The sequence below is a fragment of the Leucoraja erinacea genome, chromosome 1 (assembly GCF_028641065.1).
Source record: "Leucoraja erinacea ecotype New England chromosome 1, Leri_hhj_1, whole genome shotgun sequence".
Classification (NCBI taxonomy): Eukaryota; Metazoa; Chordata; class Chondrichthyes; order Rajiformes; family Rajidae; genus Leucoraja; species Leucoraja erinaceus.
The window spans coordinates 104,075,496-104,091,692 of NC_073377.1; the positions used below are offsets into that span (position 1 = coordinate 104,075,496).

Below are 16,197 nucleotides of genomic sequence, written 5' to 3' on the forward strand. Positions count from 1 at the left end.
CCAACAGCCAAGCAAGCAAGAATTTCATTGTCCTATGTGGGACATATGACATTAAAACACTCTTGACACTTGACCCCCCCCCCCCCACCCCCCCCTCCCCCCCCCCCCCCCTCCCGCTCCCCCCCCCCCCCCCCCTCACCCTCCACCTCCCCCACCTCCCCCCCCGCCCCTGCAACCCCGTCCCCTCCCCCGCCAACATGGGAACGATTGATTGCCTCCATAAATTCTATAATTTTCTTTGTCTGGGGTGATTGGCCCCGGGAGGCGCCTGTCTCTGGGGTGAGTACCGATGCCACGCCCTCCTCCTACCCCCCCCCCCCCCCCCGCATTCGGAGATAGTGTCCAACGGGTCCCACTTGGTCTAGTTATGTTTAACGATGAGGTGGGAACCAAACTCAACATTCAATTCATCTGGAAACACCATACTTCTATTTCCGCAGCATATGTACTTTATATTTATCCCATTGATGCATCAGATAAGGGGCTAATCCAATGTTCTCCTTGCCAGGAATTCCTCATTTGTAAACCCCAAAGTAATCTTCTCTTGTGCTAAGTCCCACACCCCTATTATCCCATTATGGGTAGCTTCTATATGTACTCTGCCCCCAATGATAACCGAAGGAAATCATCTAACACCTACATGCCTTTTATGAATTTGTCGTAAATAAAGTGATCTTCCACATTCCCATTTGAGTGTATCTATTCTCTGCTCCTTAACTTGTTTATTAATGATTTGGATGAGGGAATTGAAGGCATTGTGGCCAAGTTTGCTAATGATTTGAAGATAGGTGGAGATCTAGGTAGTGCAGAGAATGCAGGGACTCTGCAAAGGGGCTTTGACAGGTTGGGAGAGTGGGTATAGGACTGGCAGACGGAATACAGTGCAACAAAGTGTGCAGTCATGCATTTTGGTAGTAGGAATAAAGGCGCAGACGATTTTCTAAATAGAAACATAGAAAAATAAGTGCTGGAGAAGGCCTTTCAGCCCTTCAAGCCAGCACCGCCATTCAATATGACCATGGCTGATCATCTAAAATCAGTACTCCTGCTTTTTTCCCATATCCTTTGATTCCTTTAGCCCTAAGAGATAAATCTAACTCCCTCTTGAAAACATCTAATGAATTGGCCTCCACTGCCTTCTGTGGCAGATAATTCCACAGATTTACAACTCTCTGGGTGGAAACCTTTGTACCTTATCTCAGTCCTAAATGGCCTACCTCTTATTCTTAAGTTGTGACCCCTGGTTCTGGACTCCCCCAACAACAGGGACATTTTCCTGCATCTAACCTGTCGAATCCTTTCAGAATTTTATATGTTTCTATAAGATCTCCTTTCATCCTCTAAATTCCAGTGAATACAAGCCCAGTTGACCCATTCGTTCATCATATATCAGTCCCATCAATTAACCCGGTAATTAACCAGGTGAACCTACGCTGCACTCCCTCAATAGCAATAATGACTTTTTTCAAATTAGGAGACTAAAACTGCACACAGTACTGCAGGTGCAGTCTCACCAGTCCTCTGTACAACTGCAATAGGACCTCCCTGCTCCTAAACACAAATCCTCTCACCATGAAGGCCAACAGGCCATTAGCTTTCTTCACTGCCTGCTGTACTTGCATGCTTACTTTCAGTGACTGATGTACAGGCACACCCAGGTCTCGTTGCACCTCCCCTTTTCCTAATCTGACACCTTTCGGATAATAATCTGCCTTCCTGTTCTTGCCACGAAAGTGGATAACCTCACATATATCCACAATATACTGCATCTGCCATGCATCTGCCCACTCACCCAACCTATCCAAGTCACCCTGCAGCCTCATAGCATCCACCTCGCAGCTCACACTACCTCCCCGTTCTGTGTCATCCGCAAACATGGAGATTTCACATTTAATTTCCTTGTCTGAATCGTTAATCTATATTATTAAAAGTCTCATCTTGACTACTTCCTGTTGCACTGTATATTGATTTTAGAAAACACACTGCCACTTCCGGCTGTGATTTTTGACCATCTTACTCAGAGTCCCCCTCCGCTGGTGAGGACAAGAGGATTTTTCCCATTGATGAAAATTAAAAGACTTAGTAATGTTTAAAACATTTTGAGATTATCTCTCCTGAAGGCCACGCCCCTTCCGGAGGGACTATAAACCCTATAAAAGTGTTGAGTGCCTCAGTCAGTCTCTGCAAGATGTGAGAGGGTCACATCTCTCAGTCTGAACTGTGAATAACACTGAACACATGTCAACTAAACTGTGAGTGCCCTTAATGTGGTTTGAAAATGCAAAAGTGTTTTTTGTTTTGAAAATGCTTGCTAAAAGTGTTTCTTGTTTGAAAATGCTTGCTGAAAGTGATTTTTGGGATGAAAATGCTTGGTAAAATGGTTTTTGGTTTGAAAATGCTTGCTAAAAGTGTTTTTTGGTTTGAAAATGCAAAAGTTGCCTTGCTTAATTGAATAGTTGGTTTGAGAATGCTAAAGTTGCCTTTCGCTCATCAGGTGAGTCCCCCTTCGTTCATCAGGTGCCGAGAATTTTTCCCATTGATGAAACATGAAAAAGGTATTAGTGTTTAAAATATGTTGAGATTCTTTCTCCTGTCAATCATGCCACAAAGGCCACACCCCTTCTGGCGGGAGGGACTATAAAACCTGGAAGTGTTGGCGTGGTTCAGTCTCTGCAAGAAGGGGGAGGGAGAGGTCATGATTCTCTGTCTTTAGTGGCCTTGCAGCTTGAAATGGTTGAAATGGTAGGAAACCACTCGAATTTGGTGGCCTTGCACCCTGCTTGAAATGGTAGGAAACTGCACTCGAATTTGGTGGCCTTGCACACTGCTCAAGGAATAGCCATGAGTCAACTGCCAGCCCACCAGCCTTGAGTGACTGAGCCGCCAGCCCAAGAATCCACTCGAATTTGGTGGCCTTGCACACTGCTGAAGGAATAGCCGTGAGTCAACTGCCAGCCCACCAGCCTTGAGTGACTGAGCCGCAAGCCCAAGAATCCATTCGGCCCACAATGTCCATACTAGCCTCTGGAAACGAGTCCTTTCAGCCCACAACACCCATACTAGCACCCCAGAAACCCCCCCCCCCCCCCCCCCACACTGGCCACCAATTTTGGAATTGGTGGAGGGGTGGAATATTGCTTTGGGGGACCAGCCCTCCTGTGTGAAGCTCAGACCCAACAGTTCCCACTTAGTCTAGTATATATTGTAAATAACTGGGGTCCCAGCACCGAGCCTTGCAACACCCCACTAGTCACTGCCTGCCATTCTGAAAAGGACCCGTTAATTCCAACTCTTTGCTTCTCGTCTGCCAACCAGTTCTCTATCCATGTCAATACCCTACCCCCATTACCAGGTGCTCTAATTTTGAACATTAATCTCATGTGTGGGACCTTGTCAAAGGCTTTTTGAAAGTCCAGAATGGAGAGAGAATTCAGAAAACAGAAGTGCAAAGGGACTTGGGAGTGCTGGAGCAGGATTACCAAAAAGTTAACTTGCAAGTTGAATCAGTAGTAAGGAAGGCAAATGCAATGCTAGCATTTATTTCAAGATGACTCGAATATAAAAACAGGGATGTAATGCTCAGGCTTTATAAGACACTGGTCAGTCCTCACTTTGAGTATTGTGAGCAGTTTTAGGGCACATATCTGAGGAAGAATGTGTTGGCGTGGAGAGGGTCCAGAGGAGGTTTACGAGAATTATCGCAGGGATGATTGGATTAACATATGATGATCCATTTAGTAGGATGAGGGGGGGGGTCCTCATTTAAACTTACCGAGTAGTGTAATGCCTGGATAGAGTGGATATGGAGAGGACGCTTCTACTACTGGGACTGTCTCGGACCAGAGGCCATAGCCTCAAAATAAAAGAACGTACCGTTAGAAAGGAGAGAGGTGGAATGTCTTTAGTCAGAGGATGGTTGAATTGCCACTGAAGGCTGTGGATGGATATTTTTAAGGTGGAGTTTGATAGATTCTTGATCGGAATGGTGCCATTTGGCGCCGCCGTTTCGGCACCGCTGTTCCGTTTGGAGGCGCCGATCTTTTGCTAATTCATGAGAACGTCTCATTAAACACACCCAAAACCACTACAACCAGGCAGAGAGCAGAAGATTGAGGGTAAAAACAAATCATTTTTTAAGTGCAATCATTAACAATGTAGACAGTAAATTATTACAAAGTCTCGAAATGCATTCTACTGGTTTAGCTTCAGGTTTATTATTCTTATATACTTAATTAAGATGAAAGTTTAGATGAATAAAGAATAGTTACCGGCTGATTATTTTTATTTTGGGTATAGGAAAATTCATGACACAATTTATAGGGAACAACAGAAACCTACATTTATATTAAACGGGGGGACAATCAAAAACGGCGGTGCTGAAACAGCGGCGCCGATAAGTACCCGACCCTTCTTGATTAGTAAGGGAGTCGAGGGTTAAGCAAAGACAGGAAAATGGGGTTGACAGGGAAAGATAGATCAGCCATGATTGAACGGCAAAGTAGACTTGATGGGCCGAATGGCCAAATTCTGCTCCTACAACTTATGCTCCATTCCACATCCCTTTTAGGCAAACAAACCTTCACACATTTTGACTTTATCTGCTCACTCTCATGTGACTTCTAAAATTCTTTCTAAAATCTAACTATTTGGTCATGCTGTCAGATGCGTCCCCAAGCTTTATTCCTGCTACAATTCTTTCTCATCTTCCTATAATTCCTCCAATATAGGACCATTCAACATTTCATTCAAGTGGCCCCTTTATTTTGTACTGAGGTTTGTGTATGCACGAGAAACCATTGCATTATTCAAAGAGTGCAGGGAGATTTCATATTATCATGGTTAAGATTCTACCAGCAACCAATATTTTCAGCAATGTTGTTTGTTAAGAAGGCATTATTATATTTAATCTGTACGATGCATTGTTTGATATTTACATTGTGAGGGACAATTGTGACAGATTATACAGACAGACAAGTGAATTTACTTACAGTACTCAATATAAAATACAGACAACAATTTTACTTCTGTTATCTGAAACACAGATTTGAAATTTGAGATATAGATTTCACAACTTGATAGTGCATTGAGTATGTGCAGGAAGTCATGATGCAGCTTATAAGACTCTGGACAGGACACATTTGGACTATTGCATGCAGTTCTGGTCACCCCATTACTGGAAGGATATGGAGGCTTTGGAGAGGGTGCAGAAGAGGTTTACTAGAATGCTGCCTGGATTAGGAGGCATTAGGTAGGAGGAGTGGTTCGATAGAATTAGATTATTTTCTCTGCTACGTTAGAGGTTGAGTGGAGTCCTGAAAGAAGTTTATAAAATTATGAGAGGTACAAACAGGGTAAGAACCTTTTTCCACAGGTGGAAATGTCAAAGACTAGAGGGCATATCCTTAAGATGAAAGGGACAAAGTTTAAGCTCAATAATATACTGCGTATGGATCAAATGCATGCAGCTGAAATTAGTTTAGCTCAACATCGTGTTTGGTGCAGACGTGGATCTAAAGACTTGTCGTGTGCTGCACTTTTCTATGTTTTATGTTTTAATTCAGCTTGAATGTGTGCAATTCAGCTTCTACCTTATTGACTACCTTTCTACCCTGACTACTTGAGGCTATTGGGTACAGCAACAGGAGTTCATTCAGCTCCTCGAGCCATCCCTGCCATTTAATACAAACATGGATGAGCCAACTTTCCTTATCCACTTTCCTACCTGCTCCCCACAGGCCATGACTCTCTCAATACTTACTTCATGTAGACTGCTAGGTCTGTGGCAAGAATTGCCTGCTCAACCATTTTCAGGGTAGTTTTATATTCATCCAGAGAAAGGCCACTCAGAATTTGGTTTCCCTGGAGGGAACAAAAAAATAATGATTCGATCCAGAAACAATATTTCACAGATGCTGCAAAAGTGAAATAAAAACAAAAAAAGCTTGAAACATTCATTGGGTCAAGCAGCATCTGGGTACAAGAAATAGAGTTCCATTTCAGATGCAGATTGCAAGATCAATTAACTGAAATGTTAACTATTTTTCCGTTTTAGCAGAGAGTTGGAAATTGGACATTAATTTAAAGCCCAACCATAACAGCCTTTGTTAGAAAATGCAAAGTGTGCATTGTATATGCCACAAATGTCAACAATTACCAAATATGCTGGCCAATTGCTTGTGCTCCTTTAAGTTGTTCTGTGCCATCCCCTGACATCAGTATGAAGAAGGGTGTCGACCCAAAACGCCACCCATTCCTCTCTAGAGATGCTGCCTGTCCTGTTGAGTTACTCCAGGATTTTTTGTCTATCTTCGATTTAAACCAGCATCTGCAGTTCTTTCCTGCACAAAATAATTTGTGATATTGGCAATATTAATGAATAATAGAAATGAATGAATAAGTTTATTGACCAAGTATTCACATACAAGGAATTTGCCTTGGTGCTCCGCCCGCAAGTGGCAACAACATACAGTGACAGTTAGGAATGACACATAAAACATTAAACATTAATAATAAAACATTATTGATTAAACATGTGAATTAAGTAAAATACCAGAGCAAAAGGAGGCTACAGATTTTTGGGTATTGAGTAGAGCTACTACTCGTGGAAAAAAGCTGTTTTTATGTCTGGCTGTGGCAGCTTTGAAAGTCCGGAGTCGCCTTCCAGAGGGAAGTGATTCAAAGAGTTTGTGGCCAGGGTGAGAGGGGTCAGAGATGATCTTACCCACTCGCTTCCTGGCCCTTGCAGTGTACAGTTCATCAATGGAGGGAAGGTTGCAGTCAATAACCTTCTCAGCTGATCGGACGATTCGCTGCAGCCTCCAGATGTCGTGCTTTGTGGATGACCCAAACCAAACCATGATGGAGAAGGTGAGGACAGACTTTACAATGGCCGTATAGGTTACGTTTCTGCTTGTCAAACGTGCAGTAGAACTCATTCAGGTCGTTGGTCAGCAGACGATTGTCCAAAAAGCGGGGGCCTTTCCTGTTGTAGCTGGTGATTTCTTGCAAGCCCTTCCAAACTGAAGAAGAGTCACTAGCTGAGAACTTGCTCCTCAACTTCTCAGAGTACCTTTCCTTGGCAGCTCTGATTCCTCTTCTCAGCTTGTACTTGGCCTGCCTGTAGAGGTCTGCATCCTCGCTCCTGTAGGCCTCCTCTTTAGACAGTCGGAGCTGTCTGAGTTCTGCAGTGAACCCGGGCTTGTTGTTGTTGAATCATGTCCGGGTCCTAGTTGGAATGCAACTGTCCTCACAAAAGCTGACATATGATGATAGTGTCCGTATATTCATCGAGGCTTGTGGTTGCTTCCCTGAACACATTCCAATCTGTGCAGTCAAAGCAGGATTGTAGGTTCTCAATGCCCTCGCTTGTCCACCTTTTCGTTGTTCTGACCACATGCTTAGCAGCTTTTAGTTGCTGCCTGTAGGTTGGAATAAGGTGGAACTAGACAATGATCAGAGAGACCCAGACCCGCCCGGGGAACAGGAGCGATATGCGTTCTTGATTGACGTGTAACGGTGGTCAAGTGTTCGCTCCCCTCTGGTGGGGCAGGTTACATGATGTCTGTACTTGGGAAGGTCACAGCTGACGTTAGCTTTATTAAAAAGTCCCAAAACAATGACCATGGAGTCCAGGAAGTCACTCTCTACCCTCATTACCTGGTCAGCTAGTTGCGTTTGCGCCTCACGTACGCAGGCTTGGGGGTGGGGGAGATGTAAACTCCAGCGAGAATAAAATTCCCTCGGAGAGGTAAAGGGTTTGCAGTTTATAAAGAAGGATTCTAGGTTGGGAGAGCAGAAATTTGACAGCACTGCACCAGTCCTGGTTGGTATAGAAGCATAATCCACCGCCTCTTGATTCCCCCGCTGCCTCCACTTCGCAGTCCGCTCTGTGAAGTTGGAAGCCAGCCAGTTGCAGCGCGCTGTCTGGGGTTGACTCGCACAGCCAGGTCTCGGTGAAGCACAGAGCAGCGGCTCGAGAGAAGTCCTTGTTTGTCCGCCGTAGGAGTTGCAGTCCCGTCCACTTTGTTATTTAGAGAACGTACGTTTGCCAGGAATGTGCTCGGGAGTGGTGTGCGTGATCCTCGTCGCCAGAGTCAGGTGAGTGCTCCAGAGCACTTTCCACGGGTTCTCCTCCATCTCAAGACCTTGAACGCAGCCACATCCCCGCCGACAAGTATGTCCAAATAATCCAGCGAGTGAGAGAAATCCAGAACTATGTTTGGAGGTACTGTATGTCCGATGTTAATGAGTACCTCTCTCGTGAAAGTAATCTTTGTAGGGTTTTCACAGGTGACACAAACGAATAAACGCATAGAAACATAGAAATATAGGTGAGGAGTAGGCCATTCGGTACTTCGAGCCAGCACCACCATTCAATATGATCATCTAAAATCAGTACCCTGCTTTTTCCCCATATCCCTTGATGCCTAACAATACAGCTAAATACAGCTCCCTCTTGAAGACATCCAGTGAATTGGCCTCCACTGCCTTCCGTGGCAGAGAATTCAACAGATTCACAACTCTCTGGGTGAAAACGTTTTTCCTCATCTCAGTCCTAAATGGACTACCCCTTATGGGCCTGTCCCACTTAGGCTACTGTTTAGGTGAGTGCAGGAGACTCTGGGCTTGCCACATGATCGCCATATGGTCGCCACATGTTCGCTGGTGCACTCTGGTGCATCTCCTTCATGGTCGCGAGGAGTTCCCGCATTTTGGGAACTAATCGCGGTCTCAGTATGGTCTACATGTTGAAAATTTTTCTGTGACCAAAAATTGGTCGCCATGGAGAAAATCGATAATCCTGTAGTCATAGGTGCGGTTGTAGTGGGGTCGCCATGTAGTTATGGGTCGTCAAGGTAGTCGTAGGTAGTTTTAGTTAATCGCCTTTACTGACCGGGCATTTTCATTGGCTCATTGGGTAACAAAAAAGTAGGCAGAGTTTTCAGAACCAAGGATAACGGACCAGTAATGTTAAATGTCCGCCAAACTTCACAGCTTTGTATCTCTGGCTTATTAAAAGTTGTCTGGCTTCTTAAAAGTGTCTCCACACCTACTCCCCCCCCCTCCCCTCCCCTTCCCCCCTCTTTTAAAGGACTTACCAAACACTGTGCTTGCCGTCTTAACCTTCCTGTTCATCGCAGTGTGTGTCTGTATTACCTTGGCTTTGCACCGTGTGAATTTCAGACAGCGCTCCCCCCGCTTGCCCTAGCCCCCGCCTTTGCCATGTGTTTGTGTGTCCCACTCTGATAGTCGCTGTTCCAATTCCCGGTTTTTCAGGCAACTGCCGGAAACTTGACTGTCGCTGGCAGTCCGCTGAAAAATCGCCTGTGGGTCAGGCACATTATTCATAAACTGTGACCGCTGGTTCTAGACTCTCCCAACATCGGGAGCATTTTTCCTGCATCAATTTTCCAGTGAATGCAAGCTCAGTCGGCCCATTCTTTCATCATATGCCAGTCCCGCCATCCCGGGAATTAACCTGGTGAACCTTCACTGCACTCCCTCAATAGCAATAATGTATTTCCTCAAATTCGGAGACCAAAATTGCACATAGTATTCTTGCCACTTAAGTGGATAACCTCACATTTATCCACATTATACTGCATCTGCCATACATCTGCCCACTCACCCAAAGTTGTTTTAAAATAACTTTTGCAATATCTCCCAAAAATGCTGAAATAATTATTGAAGTTAATGGATAGATGCGCAAAAACAAAGCCCCAGCCCTCGTGGTAATAGAATATCAGCTTTACTCATTAATATGAAACACAAAAACAATGAGTCAGTCACTTACTGGAGTGTTGAGTATCATGACGCACTGGTCAAAATGGTGATGCTCCATCATGGAATGACAGTAAAGCTGAGCCAGTGGGTGCTCACTCCTACACAGCATCAATCAGACAGAGGATATTCATGTTATTTGTTTCGCTAAACTTTACCAAAAAGAAAATGTCTGTAAGAAATAATGATTTAAATTGGGTTTCTTCTGCAAGTAACGCTTCATGGTTGATGTAGCTTTTATTTTGCTTAGAATTAAATGTTAATACCTAGGCTAGAAGGGCAAAGGTTTCTCTTTTGGTTTCTCTTTTGGTCGGGCACATTACAGCCTTGCAGGCTTAATAATGAGTTCAAATTTTCACTTAACGATTCCCATGTTCATCTGTGCACTATCTCAAGCCTTTTTTGTTCTATCATTGCCCATTTTGCCATTTGACCCCTCCTGCCTTACAACCCGATGCAGATATTCCCCTTTGTTCTCACTCAACTCCCCTTCTATTTCTATGTTTCTAACAAGATCCCTAATTGCCCCTTAGAAGTTTGTGCTGAACTACCTTATTGAACCCTGCAGTCCTTCTGGTGAGATGGATTCTAAAGTTAATGGAATGAAAAAAAACTTGGCATCCTAATAACTTCGGAAGCCGCGTCTCCAATAAGGATGCGGCCGTTCCAGGCATCCCAAGCCGCTGAGAGGGTTCTCCCGACGTTGAAGCATCATCACCCGGCGAGAAAGGCCTGTAACGTCGGGCCCTGTAGCGGCGACTGGGGAGGCCTCAATAGGCCCGACTATAGGTGGACATGAGGATGGGGACTGGACTTTGTGTCCTCCCCCACAGTGGGAACCATTGTGGGGGGATGTTTTTATGTTTAAATGTCTTTACTATTGTTATGTTTGTATTCTTTTTAATGTGCTGCAATGGCAACTTGTATTTCACTACACCAATTGGTGTATGTGACAATAAATGAACCTTTGGACCTTTAATGAGTGCCAATCAATGAAAACTGGGGATGCAAATTAGACCAACTGCAGAAGGTCCCTCTTTGCACATATACTCAATTCCTCTTGCTATGAATGTCAACATGCCATCAGCTTTATTCACTGCCTGCTGTACCTGCATGCTTACTTTATGTGACTTTGACTGATGAACAAGAACCCACAGATCTCGTGTACTTCCCCTTTTCCCAACTTGACACCATTCAGGTAATAATCTGCCTTCCTGTTTTTGCCACCAGAGTGGATAACCTCACATTTATCCACATTAAACTGCAGCTGCCATGCATTTGCCCACTAATCAAAAATGTCCAAGTCACCCTGCATTCTCATAGCATCCTCCTCACAGTTCACACTGCCACCCAGCTTGTGTCATCAGCAAATTTGCTAATGTTACTTTGAATCCCTTCATCTAAACCATTGATGTATATTGTAAATAGCTAAGGTCCCAGCACCGAGCCTTGCGCTACCTCACTAGTCACTGCCTGCCATTCAATACAATACAATACAATACAATACCTTTTATTTGTCATTTGGACCTCACATGAGGTTCAAACGAAATTTGGTTTCTGCAGCCATACAAGAAAAGAACCAAGCCACACACCAACACAATTCACACAAACATCCATCACAGTGAGTCTCCTCCTCACTGTGATGGAAGGCAAAGTCTTATCCCTCCCCTGAAAGGGACACGTTAATCCCAACTCTTTGTTTCCTGTCTGCCAACCAATTTTCTATCCATGACAGTATCCTACCCCCAATACCATGTGCTCTAATTTTTCTGAGTAATCACCCATGTGGGACCTTATCAAATGATTTCTGAAAGTCCAGGTACACTACATCCACAGGCTCTCCCTTGTCCATTTTCCTAGTTACATCCTCAAAAAATTCCAGAAGATTATTCAAGCATGATTTCCCCTTTGTAAATCCATGCTGACTCAGACCAATCCTGTTACTGCTATCCAAATGTGCCGCTATTTCATCTTTTATGATTGATTCCAGCATCTTCCCCACCACCGATGTCAGGCTAACTGGTCTATAATTCCCTGTTTTCTCTCTCCCGCTACCCTCCAATCCACAGGAACTGACCTTGAGTCTATAGAACATTGGAAAATGATCACCAATGCGTCCACGATTTCTAGAGCCACGTCCTTAAGTACCCTGGGTTGCAGATCATCAAGCCCTGGGGATTTATCAGCCTTCAGTCCCATCAGTCTACCCAACACCATTTCCTGCCTAATGTGAATTTCCTTCAGTTCCTCCATCACCCTAGATCCTCTGGCCTCTAATACACCAGGGAGATTGTTTGTGTCTTCCTTAATGAAGACAGATCCAAAGTACCTGTTCAACTCATCTACCATTTCTTTGTCCCCCATAATAAATTTGCCTGTTTCTGTCTTCAAGGGTCCAACTTTAGTCTAAACTAATTTTTTCCTCCACATACCTAGAGAAGCTTTTACTATCCTCCTTTTATATTCTTGGCTAGTTTACCTTTGTACTTCACCATTTCTCCCCATATTGCCTTTTTAGTTACCTTCTGCTGCTCTTTAAAAGTTTCCCAATCATCTGGCCTCCCGCTCATCTTTGCTATGTTATACTTATCTTTTATTTTTATACTGTCCCTGACTTCCCTTGTCAGCCATGGTCGCCACTTACTCCCCTTGGAATCTTTCTTCCTCTTTGAAATGAACTGATCCTGCACCTTCTGTACTATTCCCAGAAATAACTGCCATTGGTGTTCCACTGTCATCCGTACTAGGGTGTCTTTCCAGTCAACTTTGGCCAACTCCCCCCTCATGGCTCCATAGTCCCCACTTTTCAACTAATACTGACACCTGAAATTCCTATCTCCCTCTCAAATTGTAGATTAAAACTTATCATATTATGGTCACTACCTCCTAATGGCTACTTTACAGTTCCCTTACCAAATCCAGTTCATTACACAACACTAAATCCAGAATTGCCTTCTCCCTGATAGGCTCCAGTACAAGCAGTACATCATGGAGGCCCTCCACAAACTCCCTTTCTTGGTGTCCAGCACCAACCTAATTTTCCCAGTCTACCTGCATGTTGAAATCTCCCATGATAACCGTAACATTACCTTTGTGACAATGCAATTTTAACTCTTGATTCAACTTGCACCCTATATCCAGGCTGCTGTTTGGGGGCCTGTAGATAATTCCCATTAGGGTCTTTTTACCCTTACAATTCCTCAGTTCTATCCATACTGACCGAACATCACCTGATTTTAGCCTCGCAAGGGACTGAATTTTATTCCTCACCATTTAATTTTATTCCTCACCAACAGGGCAACCCCACCCCCTCTGCCCACCTGTCTGTCTTTTCGATAGGAAGTATACCTTTGAATATTCAGTTCCCAATCCTGGTCCTCTTGCAGCCATGTCTCTGTAATTCCCACAACATCATACTTGCCAATTTCTAACTGATCCTCAAGCTCATCCACTGTATTTCTTATACTTCATGTATTCACATATAATACTTTTAATCCATTACTCCCCTCACCGTTCACGTTGATTCCTATTTCACTTGGCCATACTCTTCTATCCCTTCCTGAGCTTTCTGCCCCGTTAGGCTAAGGGCTGAATGGCCTACTCCTGTTCCTATTGTCTATTGTTAATTCTGGTGTCTTTCTCAACTTTTCTTATCCTCTTTCCCTTTAACTCCATCCTTATATCCCCAGTTTGTCTCCTCCCCCCAACTATTTAGTTTAAACCCACGTGTGTAGCAGTGTCAAACCTGTCTGTCAGAATTCTGGTCCCTCTCCTGTTAAGATGCAACCCGTCCTTTTTTTGTACAATTTACCCTTCCCCCAAAACAGATCCCAGTGGTCTAAGAATCTAAATACCTGCTTCCCACACCAGCTCCTCTGACACACATTCAGATTTCCTATCTACCTGTACCTGCTCTCACCAGCACGAGGAACTGGAAGCAAACCGTACATAACAAACCTGCAGATCCTGCTTTTCAGAAGCAGTATAGCAAACTACTGCAGTATAGTGTTAATAGCATCAATACAAGTATCCAGTCACTGTTGGGAAATTGTTTGACTCACAACATTTGCAATGTCAATACCTCTTTATGAAAGCATTATTCACTCCCCTGTGATCCAGATCATGACTCAGTGTTGCTATGAGGAGAGCTAAAACCTCGAGATCTGTTAACTTGTTCTGTAACAAAAAGACAATTTAACTTTTCAATATTAAATCCCAGATAATACAATATTTTTAAGGGTAGGTGGAAGTTTCACAAGCGGAGAAAGAAATGTGCAAAATTATATTTGTCAGTTTGATTGGAATACGGAAAAAAATCCAACATGTAGTTTCAGATCAGAACTGTTTTCAGTGTTTTGTTCCTGCTAAGGTTTGCAACTCCATACTAACTGCAGTTGGAATTAAAACAAGAAACAGACTAAGACATCAAAATGAATACTGAACAATACCTAGAAGCTCTGGTTCATATATTTTCAGCCATTGTTCCGATGTCCCTTTCAACCTGAGATTTAACTTTTAGAATTCCATGGGCATCAGTAATAAATACAATTCCATGAGTTTTTAATTAAGGAAGAAGTTCAAAACACTGAAAACATTGTGTCACACAGGAAAAAATGCTTGACTCTATTGATGGATATAAATGTATGTAGTGACTATGTGGGTGATAATATGATAATATAATCAATCAGAATTGTTTGACAATAGACAATAGGGTGCAGGGGCAGGCCATTTGGCCATGCGAGCTAGCACCGCCATTCAATGTGATCATCCCCAATCAGTACCCCGTTCCTGCCTTCTCCCCATATCTCCTGACTCCGCTATTTTTAAGAGTCCTATCTAGCTCTCTCTTGAAAGCATTCAGAGAACCTGTCTATACTGCCCTCTGAGGCAGAGAATTCCACAAACTCACCACTCTCTGTGAGAAAAAGTGTTTCCTCGTCTCCGTTCTAAATGGTTTACTCCTTATTCTTAAACTGTGGCCCCTGGTTCTGGACTCCCCCAACATCGGGAACATGTTTCCTGCCTCTAGTGTGTCCAAGCCCTTAACAATCTTATATGTTTCAATGAGATCCCCTGTCATCGTTCTAAACTCCAGAGTGTATAAGCCCAACTGCTCCATTCACTCAGCATATGACAGTCCCGCCATCCCGGGAATTAACCTTGTAAACCTACGCTGCACTCCCTCAATAGCAAGAATGTCCTTCCTCAAATTAGGGGACCAAAACTGCACACAATACTCCATTGTGTAGTCTCACTAAGGCTCTGTACAACTGCAGAAGGACCTCTTTGCTCCTATATTCGATTCCTCGTGTTATAAAGGCCAACATGCCATTCGCTTTCTTCACTGCCTGCTGTACCATGGTTCTATACATTGTCGACCTTATGGTCCAAAGCTGAAAATCTACCTCACTTCCTACAGTATATTGACTGACTGCCTTAATGCCATGGGAGGCAACGCATTCCTTAACACAATGTGAATCACCACTGCAACCTGAATTTAGATCTTGAATGATAGAATTAATGATTCTTTTCCATAATAAACACAAGTAAACCCATCTTCACATGTTTTTGAATTTCAATCTAGTGAGGTAATTGCATGGAGCTTATCAGGTTTTACTGTTATTGACATTAAACTACACTGTGGTCAGTTGTCAACAGGTACAAAAGGTACAAGGTGTTAATCAGTCCATACAGAGAGATTAAAAAACTCTAAGGTTGACAAGGGATATTTCCAAAATGGTAATTTTAATGGTAATAATTTAATGTAGAAGTACTGATTTGATTTTACAAATGAGCATATTTGGAGCAAATTGTGGGACAAATAGCTCTGGGAGTACAGTAAACCCTCATTATAACGGACCATGGAGGGTCTGTTGTAGCCGATTTTATGCTATAACTAAGTTTGAGATCCAAAATAACACAAAGTTTTGGAGTAACTCAGCAGGTCAGGCAGCGTGTCTGAAAACATGGATAGATGACGTTTCAGGTCGGGACTCGTCTTCAAACTCTCGATCTGAAACTGGGCTTAGAATCCAGGTGTTGACGATCCCGACCTGCTGGCGACCAGTAGAGAGTCGAGGATCGGTGGAGTTATTGGTCATGGTCTGCGGATGGTAGGAGTGCAGGTAAGCGGTGGTGATGGCAGCAGCAGGTGTGACTGGAAAGTGACCAAGGAAGCCATGTGGGCCGTTGGTGGCGAAAGTAGGTCCCGCCCGGAAGCAGCCAGGAAAGCCACGTGGGCCGCCATTGGCAGCCCGGCCTGGCAGTGAAGGTCAGCAGCCCGGAGTGGAAGTGGCTGGAGCCCGCACCGCCTCGCTGGGTGCTTCCAGTCCACGCCGCTGATAGTCTGGCCTGGTGATGATGGTCGGTAGGTCAGTGCACTACAACCAAAATCCATTATAAAGAGGTCCGTAATAA

The 16,197-nt window shown here is 43.9% G+C and overlaps 1 protein-coding gene across 2 annotated transcripts in view; it reads right to left on the reverse strand.

Moving 5' to 3' along the window:
• The window catches only part of pde5ab (phosphodiesterase 5A, cGMP-specific, b), a 125,006-nt gene that overhangs the window by 16,481 nt on the left and 92,328 nt on the right, over positions 1–16,197 (reverse strand). For both annotated transcript variants that reach the window (XM_055640523.1, XM_055640516.1), the window contains exons 14-16: positions 13,862–13,956; positions 9,794–9,881; positions 5,759–5,859 (exon numbers count right to left, since the gene is read on the reverse strand). In XM_055640523.1, the coding sequence (XP_055496498.1) occupies positions 5,759–5,859; positions 9,794–9,881; positions 13,862–13,956 (284 nt within the window). The remainder of the gene's footprint in view (positions 1–5,758; positions 5,860–9,793; positions 9,882–13,861; positions 13,957–16,197) is intronic.